General features: G+C 41.3%; 1 protein-coding gene across 5 annotated transcripts in view; it reads left to right on the top strand.

Annotated features, from left to right (window-relative positions):
- CDK8 (cyclin dependent kinase 8) overlaps nucleotides 1-12376 on the top strand; it is a 126903-nt gene that overhangs the window by 101675 nt on the left and 12852 nt on the right. For all 5 annotated transcript variants that reach the window (XM_006274419.4, XM_006274418.4, XM_059720344.1 and 2 more), the window contains 4 exons: nucleotides 1787-1918; nucleotides 4140-4283; nucleotides 8336-8405; nucleotides 9356-9428. In XM_006274419.4, coding sequence (XP_006274481.1) covers nucleotides 1787-1918; nucleotides 4140-4283; nucleotides 8336-8405; nucleotides 9356-9428 — 419 coding nt within the window. The remainder of the gene's footprint in view (nucleotides 1-1786; nucleotides 1919-4139; nucleotides 4284-8335; nucleotides 8406-9355; nucleotides 9429-12376) is intronic.

Below are 12376 nucleotides of genomic sequence, written 5' to 3'. Positions count from 1 at the left end.
TACTAGTATGCTATTTAACTGTAGGTTCTTCCTGAAGTTCTCAGTGTTAGCTAAACTCTTACTTCATTAAAGCCTGAGAATTTTACCACTGACTTGAACAGCAGTAAAGTTAGGCCAAGTCTGAGCACTTCAGAAAATCTACACTGAAAGGTTTTAGCACCCTTTTGAGGTTTAAGATTGATTGTAAAGTTTTTAAGGTTTTCTCTCTGCAAAAAGGTGTAGCATGGACAGCAGAAGTGAAATTTTTTCCCATTAGTTTTGTTCATCATAGAGCGCGACCTTCTAAGAGTAAGAACATAGGTCAATCTACAGGCATGTTAGCGTCTGTTGTGATGCAATTATAATTGCACATAGACCACCAACTTACTTATTTCATAATTGGTAGCTATTTGCAAAGTAATTTGGGAATAACTTTAGATTACTACTAAATTTAGTTAGAATTTGTTGATGGACAGGTGAAATATTGCCATACCATACCACCAGTCCTCTGAGCCATCCAGTCCCAATAGTGGGAAAAACTTTTATTTCCTTGTATTATCAGAATGAATATTTTTCTATTTTTAAACAACTTTACAACAGTAGGGAAAGAATGTAGAAGTATTCCCATATCAAGGGCTTCCACTTCTCTAGTATTAACACTTTTCTAAAAAATACATAACTGGTATATTTAACATAAAATAAGCTTGATAGACTTTTTGTGTTAGCGTGAGTGATAAATTTACTTTTTATGGATTAGTTTTTCTATACATTTTTCATAGATACCTTTGAATTCATCATATGTTGGATTATCATGATATATTTAATATAGAAAATTGTAAAACATTTATTTTTAAATTGCAATAAATATCTTAAATAGGCATGCACATGGAGGCAAATAGTTGTTTCAGATTGTGGAGCAGAATTAGATTTCTGTATTTACTATGTAAGTTTCTGTTAGTAGCTGTGAGATGTTATGTATGAGCTGAGCTTAACTCCTCTGTCAAAACAGCTATAGGCTTCATCCAGTTTTCTCAGTCCTTCTCACCATCTGTAAGTCTCATAACCATACCAAGTTCCTTGGTGTTTGGGACTTGAAACAATCTGATTTGGTTGGGGAATCCCTGCATGTTCTACCCTCTATACACTTTGTCCTGTACCATCTAAATTCCATATAATTGAGACTTTGAGAAGCTGTCGATTACAAATCCTATGTAGCAATTTAGATATTTTTCTGGAATATTCATAGGGTGGCGTTCCCAAAATAGATGAAACATTTAAAAGAGTTCAGCTCTGCCTTTATTCTGGTACTGGTAATATTTTTTGGCAGAAAAGGCTTCCAGGGAAGAAAGGCTGTCATTGGGTTAGAACTGCTTCTTTTTTAGGAGGCAGTTATATATAGACATGCATGTATTACAAATCATTCTAACCATTACAGAATTAGCATTGTGCCTGGATTTTGTATGATCTTTTTTGAAAGAGCATCTGGATTTACCAGTGTTTTAAGAGTGAGAGATGAGCTGACATGCTTTTTTAGGACAGTGGTAAATTCTTGATGCTAAATTGCTTTTGTTAATAATGATTTATAATGATGCACTTTATAGTCAATGGCACCAGTAACTTCAACAAATGCTATAAGAAAGTGATGAAGTTTAGACTAACAGGATTCTTAGTTACTGCCTTGTGTTTGCTTGTTAGCACAGTGACTGTGGTGCTAACAAATTATCTCAGTCAATTCATTGATTAATCTGGGCTGTTATAATTTAAAAGCATTTTTGTTTTCTTTCTTCTTTTTTTTTTAATTTTGCAGCTGACATGGGCTTTGCCCGATTATTTAATTCACCTCTGAAGCCTTTAGCAGACTTGGATCCAGTAGTGGTAACGTTCTGGTATCGAGCTCCAGAATTACTTCTTGGAGCACGGCATTATACCAAAGCTATTGGTAAGTAAAATATGGGACATCTCAATTACTTGAGCAAGATGCCTGCATAGTAGAGACTTTTTCACGAGAATACCTAGAGTAGAGGAATGTAAAAGAGTTAAAATTGCCATTGACTTTCTTGTGGAAATATTGAGCCTTGAACTGTATTTAGTGAGGCAGTTTTTACACTGACTTAATAAATAAGCTCTTAGACTGCTGACAGACATGGGAAAAAAAACCCAACACTTTACTGGAAGAGTCAGTGTGTTAGTGCAACCTGGTTCTTCAATGTCTGTATAGATGACACACTTCAGCAGGGCTTTTTGGTACTTTTATTTAAAGCTGATTCAATCAGCTATTAGATGAAAGTGCCAAAAAAGCCTCACTGAAGCGCCCAGTCTATACAGGCATTGGGTGAGGTGCATCCCAATTAATGTAATGCCTCTTCTGGGCATATGCTGTGCTTGGTGTGGGGGCATACAGAGTTTGAAGAAAATCGCCTCTTTTTTTTTTTTAACATCTGTAAGTGGCCTTCATTTGTACGCTGCTTTCAAATGCTCTGAAGCAGTATAATTGTAAATGGTTGATTTTTTTACCTGTCAGGGGGGAACTTACTACTACTTGCAATAAAAAAAACGGGGATATGACTTTTACAACTATTGTCATAATCCATTATACATGGATTTGATTATTAGACTTTTTGCTACTTAGATTTTAACAAGTGTGTAAAGCAAATCTTAGGATTAAGATGTTTTCAAACTGGAGAAGATCCTGTCCTCATTAGAATCTGTGCTGCAAGAGGAAGGGTTGCTGTGACTGTGCCACTCCTTTTATTTACTTGTCTTTCTGTTTGGTTTCTTTCTGCCCCCTTCCCCCCAAGAAACTATTCAATTTTTTTATGGAAAATGAGACTTGTTTAAGCTTGCTATTCAGTGGGAGACGGTGAGAGGTTGTGACCCAAAATTTTAACTCAAGGCAGTTCCTGGTAAAGATAAGTGACTTGCAACAGATAATTTACCAGTAGGTTTCCCCTCCATTTCAGTCCATCTCAAAGAACCACCAGAGAAGTGGGGGAAAATCAGTTTCCTCACCTGCTTCCCCTGCCAGTATTGATCTGCTTTGAACAGCTTCAGTGGGACCGTGATATCGCTCTGCCACGCTCAGTGCTTGGCTGTCAAATACCACGCTGAAGAACTGAATGTAAGAGAAAAGGCTTGGTGGGGCAAGCGGACTGGTGCAAGGCAGGCTTGACAGCAGGCTGGGGTTCTCTTTAGTGTTTCAATAATATTTTTTTATGATCATTATAGAGGTACAAGGAGAGAGAGAGTGAGACTACAGAATTCTCCCTTCCTGGTACTTTTTGACTGTTTAAAGGACTTAAAAATTGAATAATGGGATTCTACTGCATGTGTCTTTCACTTCTGTCCTTGTTCTTGGCCTTTTACTCTTCATTCAAGGTTCTGTATAGCTTTGTGAGGTTCAGTTAAGTATCTCAAATATTTAATACTCAAATATAAGGAGTCTTAAAAAAAAAAAATCTCAGAACATACAAACCGTCTGACCTGCCAAACTAAGGCATATGGTAAAGCTTCTACTTTTTTTTTTCCTGTCCCCTCCCTGCAGTGTTAGAAGATTGTTTTGACAGTGAATTGGCTGAAATATTTGTAGAGTCATACTTTCTTTCTAAACATTCTTTAGAACAAGCACCTTTGGGGCTATTTATTTCCTGCTAGCACTTACTTATCGCTGACTGGATATTTAAAATATAAGAATGACAACGACAACAAAAAAAGGAAAGGGAAAATCACATGAACATTTTGAAGTTGCCAATGTGAAGATCAGTCAGTTTCTAAATTATTTTTTGGTGGCTAGACAGTCCTTTATAAGTTGTCTGATGAGTGATTATTAATCAACTAATTTCTGTAGCAGTGACTAGTAAGCAAACCTCTAGATACTGTTTCTCAGCTTTCTTTATATCAAGCCACTGTAAATATAGAAAAATACTATGCTGTACACTATTGTAGCCTAAAGGTAAAATTTGAATTACTGCGCTCATATAATGCTTAAGTTTTATTTTGGAATTCAGGAATCTTATCTCTTAGAAGCCAAAATTAGTTAAGGATTAATGTTTCCAACTGATGAAGATACGAAGTGGGGTTTTATGTGTGTTTGTCTATTGGAGTGGGGAGGAGAAGGAGGAAAGATCTATTTGATATTTACTACTTTTCTCCTTCCTTTAAAGATATTTGGGCTATAGGGTGTATATTTGCAGAGTTGCTAACATCAGAGCCAATATTCCACTGTCGACAAGAAGACATCAAAACTAGTAATCCTTATCACCATGACCAGCTGGACAGAATATTCAACGTAATGGGATTTCCAGCAGGTATGTATTGTAACTTTATTGCTGTTCAAATACAGAAGATATCTGTAATCTAAATTGTTCGTGTCTTTGTTATGGAGGTTACAGCTGATCAAAGAAATAAAGCTGTTCATATACGACCTTTGCTTTGTGATATACAAAATCTAGGGTGTAATTCTGCTACAAAGTCTGTTTTTCTACTACCAATGATGGAATAGTTTTGAAATTTATTTGTGTATACCATGTTTTATCATTTAAAAGGATTTAGTTTTAATAAGGGAAATGAAAACATGACCTGTATTTCTGGGCATCTTCTCTGGTGCTTACATAATTTGTAGATGACTGCCAGTTCTGCAAAAAAAACATTGCACTAACATTAAATATTTTTTTCAAATCTTTTGTTGATGCAAAACCCAAACTAATTTGCATTTTCAGTTCAAATATTTTTTTGAGTAGAAAATAATTCTGAGATAGATAATTAGGTCTTTTCCCCCAAGAATAAAGACCCGGTAAACTCAAATCTAAAGGAAATTGTGAACAGAAGATTTCATACTACCTCTTCCCCTCAACCTTACTCATACTTTGTTTCACCAGATGTCCCTGATTATCTGTTGGGTTAATGGGCCATCTTCATGTTTATATGGCTCTGCTGTTTTGTCAAAGGGGAAGAAGTTTTATTTTGAATATATGGCTATCTCACTTCTCATCGCCTGTATCTTCCTCAACTGTACCTTCAGCCTGCTGGTGTTACTAGTCACCTTCTGCAACCTTGTGAAAATATCTTTATTGCACTTGTTTTTCCTTTCATATGGAGTTCAAGCTATGTCCTTACCTGTAAGCTCTATTATCCTGTTCTATCTACATACTTCATTTCCTCCAACTTACTTCTTTTCTTTTAACTACTTAGTCTGCATATCCTACTCTTGACTTCATGCGGTCTATCATGCTGCTCTAAATTCTGGGAATGATCTTCCTTTCTTCATCTTTTGCCCTTTCCTGTTTTAAAAGCTTTCTGTAAAATCCTGTTTTTTCATCAAGCCATTCTTCTCCTACTTTTAATCTAGCTCCTATATTTTCTTGCATTTATCTTGCTTCATTTAGTCTCTGAATGCTTTGTGGCACATACTGTGTCTGTGAAATTCTCTGTGAGCTTGTAGGATTTTAAAATTGTTTGTTTTGTAATAACTTTGGGTGACCTTGTCTGAAGGTCACAGTGTGGTGTGAAGGTTTTTACTTCTTTCTGAAAATATAATAGTTTATTATTGACTCCCTTTCTCCTGTCATTTCTAATTGACTGTAATTAGAACAATGACAGACAAATGGAAAAGAGGAAAAAATAGGGGGGAAAAAACAAAAGTGGAAGCACTCAGATACATTTCTTAGCCAGTCGTAATTTTCTATTTTTATCCATTCCTCCTTCAGTTTAACTTATGTTCATTAACTTCACACATGAAATACCCATGCAGATGTCCTCCTTCAGAAGTAAATTTGTTTTAGTCCTTTGTTTGTTTCCGAATATGTTTAAGCTGAAGTGAGCTAAGGCCACTTTACTTCTAGATGAGAACATTCACATGAAGCCTTACTGCATTTTTGTTTTTGTTCACTACCATCTCGCTTTCAGCTACTTAGTTTTATCTTTGTATATAGATAAGCTCTTAGGGCATAGTTATACAAATGAAATTGCTGTAAGAAAGGGAACCTCAAAGCACAAGCATGCAAACAAGCAGCTGTTTTGGGGCAGCATTTTCTGGGTTAGAACAGATTTACAATGGCACAAGGGGTCTGTGTCACATGGTAGCAACTTTTTCTCTGTCCACCTGGTGTTTCCTAGGATATCTTACTCATTGTTCAGTGGTCTTTTTGAACAGCTACAGCATTTTGTTTCAGTTAGAGGCAGACCATCTGATTCATCAGTGTTTTTATGGCTAATACCATTGAAAATCAGATCACCTAAATAAAATCACCTTAAAAATGAAAGAATCTGTGCCAAAATCTCATGCTGTTATTTTCTATACTGCATAAAAATTGCTATTTTCTTTATATAAGTCAAGGAAATGTTATCTGGGAGGGTGCTTTGCTGTCTGTCTTCAGTGTTTTCTGGTGCAACGTTACTTGCATGTAAAATGTTGCTGCAGTTGGACCTGGGATGGTACTTAAGGGCATGTCTATACAGTGGGAGCAGCAGCACACATCCTGGCTAAACAGTTTCTGATTACTCTCTGCCCACCTGCTTCTTCACGTACGCTCCAAACATGGACACATCTTGATGAGGCTGTTCTAGGGCCTCTTTCCGCAGCCAGTCTCAGGAACTGACTCTCCAGCATTTGGAGCAGGGGAGGGCAATTGTTTCAGGCAGAGGGCCGCTTACCTGGTTTTGGCAAGCTGTCAAGGGCCGCATGGGTAGCCTTGCCCATTGATAGGTGCCCCGCGCCCTGGTCGCCATCTTGGGACCAATGTCTCAATGTCTTGGAACCAATGGCCCAGGGCCAGCACCGGTGGGGCCCAAAGCAGGGCACAGGGTGGCAGGAGTCTGTGGAGCTGAGCTGGACTGCATGAGCAGGGAGGCAGGGAACTGGCCCGGCTCCATAGAGCCCCTGCCAGCCGGGACCCTGTACCCTGCTGCCCTGCTCTGGGCCCCACCGGCACGGGCCCCATGGTCCTGCTGGCTCCCATGCCCACTCACTCCTAGTGCCCCCCCCCCCAAGTGTGGGGGAAAAGTGGCCCCTCCCCTGCCCCATGGCTGGCATTCCCTGCTGCAGCCACTTGCAGCTCATGCAGGGCTGTCCTGAGCAGGCACAGGCAGGCCCATGCGGGCTGCGAACAGCTGCAGCAGGGACTGCTGGCAAGGCCGCTTTTCCTCATGCTCAGCACCAGCTTATAACCCACCACTGCTGCCAGGCTGGGCTGACTCCGGGCTCACCCACTGAGGTTGTGCTGTTGCGGCAGCAGCTGTTCAGCACAGAGGAAAGCGGGCCCCCCAGCTTACTGCGCTGGGCAGTGTTTGCTGCTGCTGCCCACCTGGAGCTTGCACACTGGGCAGCACGGAGGCAGCAGTAGCAGCCATATTGCAGCCTACTGCAGTGTGAACTCCAGGCAGGCAGCAGCAGCAGCAAACACTTTTCCCCCGCGCTCAGCCCCAGCTCTTTCCCTGCCACCAAGCGGGGGGAGTGGGGCTGCGTGCTGCCCCCCGCCTGTACCATGGGGCCGGGAGGGCACTGGGAGTGAGCAGGTGCAGGAGCCAGCAGGAGCATGGGGCCAGCACCGGCAGAGCCCAGAGCAGGACAGCAGAAGCGCAGGGTCCTGGCAGGCAGGGGCTCTATTGAGTCAGATCAGCTCCCCCTTCTCCCTGCTGGTGCAGCCCCAAAGAAGAGGAGCTAAGCTGGCCTGGCCCTGAGGACTGGGGCAATACTCGTGGTCCTCCCCTGCCCCCCCCCCCTTTCTTACCTGAGTTTCCCGCACCAGTGCAGCCATGAAGAGCTATATGATCTAGGCAGGGGCTTCCGGTTGTGGGGGGTGGGGCCAGGCGGGCCCTGCTGTTGCAGGAGCCTGCTGGGCCTTCCCCTGGGTCCTACTGCCCCAGGCTCCTGTCATCTTTGATGGGAACCAAGCACAGATAAATATTAATTTTCTAAATTTTTTAGGGGCCTCACAGGCCAGATGGAATGGCTTAGCGGGCCGGATGTGGCCTACAGGCTGTATTTTGCTCACCCCTGATTTGGAGAGTGACTGCTAGAAATGACCCCCAGGGCAGCCTTACTAGTGTACTTTCAGGTGTTGGAGCAGGTTAGCAGGGCATACTTGCAAATGGCCTGAGCATGAGCCTGCATTACTGCATATGCCATAAATTTCTTAACTTAGGAGTCAATTAGCACATAGCCAGGGTCTGTTCCTAGTGGTTTCCTGTGAGGAGGGGACTTAGGGGTGCACAGATCTCCTGTTCAGGGAGTGCAAAATGAAAGTTAGGCAGATGAAAAGGGATAATAGATGAGAGGGGTACTATAAATGTCATTGTCTCTCTTCCCCACCCCTCCACACTAAAGATAGTCATAAAGTATCAATGAATGTTGATCTTACAGATAAAGATTGGGAGGACATTAAAAAGATGCCTGAACATTCAACATTAATGAAAGACTTCAGAAGAAACACGTAAGTTAACGTTTTGCTGAGATTTCTTTAGAAATTGTCTGTTTTATCTTAATTAAAATCTCCAGGGGTGGAATCTTTTCTATAGTGGGCACCATTTTGTGGCAATACTATAAATGATGAATACAAATGATTGCGACTTAAATGGGGATTTATTAAATATTAATCCGTTGCGCTATTCAAGTGGAGAAAAATTAGTCAAACACCAGTTATCTATATGTTTACATACAAGTAAACAAAAAGTAGTCTCATTTGTGAAATGGATGAAGCTGAAATTGCTAATTGGAACCTTTCACAATTGTTACCGATTGTGATTGGTACCAAACCTATGAAATAAAAAATTCTGTGTAATAAGTATATGAAAAGAGTTGATGATGGTGGTGTCCATGCTGACTTGTGTTTTGAATGGTTTTCAACAGTTTGTTGCATTGCCTTCTGGGTTATTACACTCTTTGGCAAAAAATCAAAACAAAACTGAATTTTCAAGTATTCTGAAAGACAACCTGTGCATTATATACCAGTGATAAGACTGTCCATAGAGGCCAAAAATTTAGCCACTGGCACTAAATTAGTGCAGCATGAAATGGTCCTGATTTGTATGGGTATTTAAACTTGCTGAGAGGAATATTAATTCATGTGGGTCTTAGTGCAGATACACATTTTCTAGAGCAGTTTTACATGTGGACATGCTATTTTACAAACACAAAAGGAGGATAAAAAAGAAAATCTTTCCTTAGTGTCAAGAAGAGCTGTGAGGAAACATCTTCTGTTGCCTGTTCTGTGGATAGATACCAGTAGGCACATCCCAATCCAATGTAGATGCCCAAGCCAGATTTTTAACTGACATACCCATATTTTTCAGTGTTGTTGTTCTTTATCTGCTGCGAGCACTAAATGAATTTTCTCTGCAATATGTCCAATCACTGATGGGGTACACTATTTATTTTTTACAGGTACACCAACTGCAGCCTTATCAAATATATGGAAAAACATAAAGTTAAGCCAGATAGTAAGGCATTTCACTTGGTAAGTTTCTTGTAGCTATTATCAAAATGAGGCAGTTAGAAATGGTTAAATTCAAGGCTGTATTGATACCAGATGCTCTGTTACTTCAAGTACTCCCAAAGTACTAACTGATAATTTGCAGTGTGAAAACCATGGGAAGTACTTCTCCTTTATTGTTTCCGACTAATAGAATAATCCAGTTAAACTATTAATGAATTCACAGCCTGAATACTGATCGTTAGAGACTTCCTATGTTTAATAATTATGTTGAGATTTTAGTTCACTGTTTATGCCTTTTGTTCCTCTTTGCATATTTTAAAAAGGGAAACTAAACTATACTAGTACATACATTAATGTTAATTGTAGAAAACACATTGATTTGAATGTTCTCCTTATTTGATGAATCAAATATTGACTTTGAGGAATATTGTATTTCAGTTTTGAATGTTTAGCTTCTAACATTTTAGAAGCCTGATTCCTAGATGTATTATTCTTCACTTCTTCCTTATGGATGTAGTAAAAGGTTTTAAATAAATCAGTGCCTCTAAACCATCCTGTGTTTCTTTACTAAGCCTTCAACAGATGCATGACTTAAACCACATTAAGTAAGCAGAAAGCAAGGCAGAATAGCACCTTAAAGACCAACTAATTCAGAAAGGCACAACCTTTTGTAGGCAGCAGCTTACTGTGTCAGATGCTGTGCTATTTTGTTGACCACAACAACACCTTCTTCTCTGAACCAGTGAGTCTCTAAGGTGCTGCCCTGGCCTGTGTTCTGCCTGACTTCAGACTAAGACAGCTAACTAGCTCCACATCAGGGCTGTCCAGCTTCAGGATGGCTGGGGGCTACATTCCACACTAGACAAGGACCCTGAAGCTGCATGCTGCAGGGACGACATAGGTTCCCGGTTATCCTCTTAAGTAACTTAAAGGGAATTTGCTACCATTGAACTGAGCCCATACTGGTAAGTCGTATTTCCATTCCCTCTAAGGCAGTGGTTTTCAGCCTTTTTAGATTCAAAGCCCTCCCTCATTAGTCTCAAGGCACCCCTCAGAAAATGCTAGCTCTTAGTTTTCATTCGTTTTTTTTAACTACAGAAAAATAACAGAGGAATTCTACTATTGTGAAGACCTCGGAAAGCCCACAACAGGTCAGAATGGTTAATGCAGTGAATTTCTATTTGAAATCTCTGGATTTATCTTGTGAATCATGTTTGCACATCTAACATAGCTAACATTGTGTTGTACTTTGTGGCACCCTAAAAGGATCCCAAGGCACGCTGGGATGCTGTAGCCCCCGATATGGGAATGACTGCTGTAGTGATTTCAAGTAGTATGGATCATGAAAGAGTTAAGGTTTACTGTTGAAAAATCTAATAAGAATGTTGTTCTTGGCTTTGTTCATCCTAATTATACTCTGTTAGAATTTCAGTAAGATTTTTTTTTTTTTGCATGTGAGCTTAGATTTTGGTAGCTGCCACCCATCATTTCCCCCAGGACCTCTGTGTTATCTGATGGCTTTGTGGGAGATAGAATCTAGCTTTTCAGATAGGAAGGTGACTTCATTTTATCTTTAGGAACAAAAATTAAATCTTAGGTGTAGCGCAGGACTGTCCAGCTTCTCAAGTTCCCTGGGGCCGCAAACTGTCGTGGCCCCAGGGAGTCATACCGTGTGGGCGCTTTCTCGTAATGGGTGCCCTTCCCCCCTCCATTGCTGCACCACGTGAGTGCAGTTTCATCCCACCTGTTGCAATATGTGGGTATGTACACACCCTGCTCCTCACCTTTAACTATTTGTGCTGCTCTGTACTGCTCTATTCCCTCAGGCAGAGACAGAAAACAGCAGCCAGAGAGCGAGGGAGAGCCCAGAGACTCCAGCAGCTATTGCAACTGAAGGGAGTAACAGCTGATGAGAGGATGGAGCTACAATTTAACCCCTTGATGGTGGCATGCGGTCCACAGGCCACCAGTTGGACAGCCCTGGTAGATTCATAAATTGTTAGGGGCTGGACTAGACCTCGCAAGATAATCGGAACCGGCCCCCCTGTGCTAGGCAAGAAAAACAGCTGGGGTCAGATGGACCCAGCAAGGTGACTGTCCAGTTTCCTCTTGAAGATTTCCAGAATAGCTGATTCTACCACCTCTGCGGTGGGGTAGAGCAGAACACTAGGAAGTGTCATTATATACCCCCGAAAAACACCCTGTAACAAGCCAATGAAGCCAAACAAGTGATTTTCAACCAAGGTGCTGCCAGATCCTTTTAAGTGCCCCATGGGGCCATGCAGTCTTACCTCTCTTGGGTGTTGCGAGCGCCTACACATAGTTCACAAGATGAACCCAGAGATTTCAAAAAGGAATCCAGAGTGTCAAAAACATCCTGACCTGTTATAGTCCTTCTCGGCTCTTTGCAAGAGAGGAATTTCTCTATTTAATTTTTTTCATAGCCAAGAAACAGCTAAAAGTTAAGAGCTGGTATGTTTAGAGGGGTGCCTTGAGTCTAAAAAGATTAAGAGAACCACTCAGCTAGACTGTAAGGGTGCGTTCCCACTAGTGGGGATGTACATTTTTCTGGGGACAAGTAGCAGTGGCACACTTTTGTGCCACTGCTAGCTGTTCCGAGGGAATGTCCCTGCACACATGCTCTACGCACAGCAACCCACCCTGAGTTGGACAAGGGGGAGACGGGGGCCAGCACATGGGATGGCCCCTGCAACCTTACCTGGGGTCCTGGGGGCCTCCAGAGGCTGCTGCAGTGGTGATCCAGGCACACAGAGCCTGGCCGGCAGCTGGATCACGACTCCAGTTTCGGGCAGCTCATGCTGCCACCATGTGTGCTGCCCTGCTTTTTTCTGGCACGGTGACTTTTTTTTTTACACCGGGATCTCCTGGTGTCAAAAAAACTTACTGTGCTGCAAGTTAGCAGCATGGTGAATGCATTCATGTGCAGCACGTGTAGTTTGCAGTGGCAC

This window comes from Alligator mississippiensis, chromosome 1, assembly GCF_030867095.1.
Source record: "Alligator mississippiensis isolate rAllMis1 chromosome 1, rAllMis1, whole genome shotgun sequence".
Classification (NCBI taxonomy): Eukaryota; Metazoa; Chordata; order Crocodylia; family Alligatoridae; genus Alligator; species Alligator mississippiensis.
Note: the sequence above shows the minus strand (reverse complement) of the source record. Positions and strands in the feature narration are given on the sequence as shown.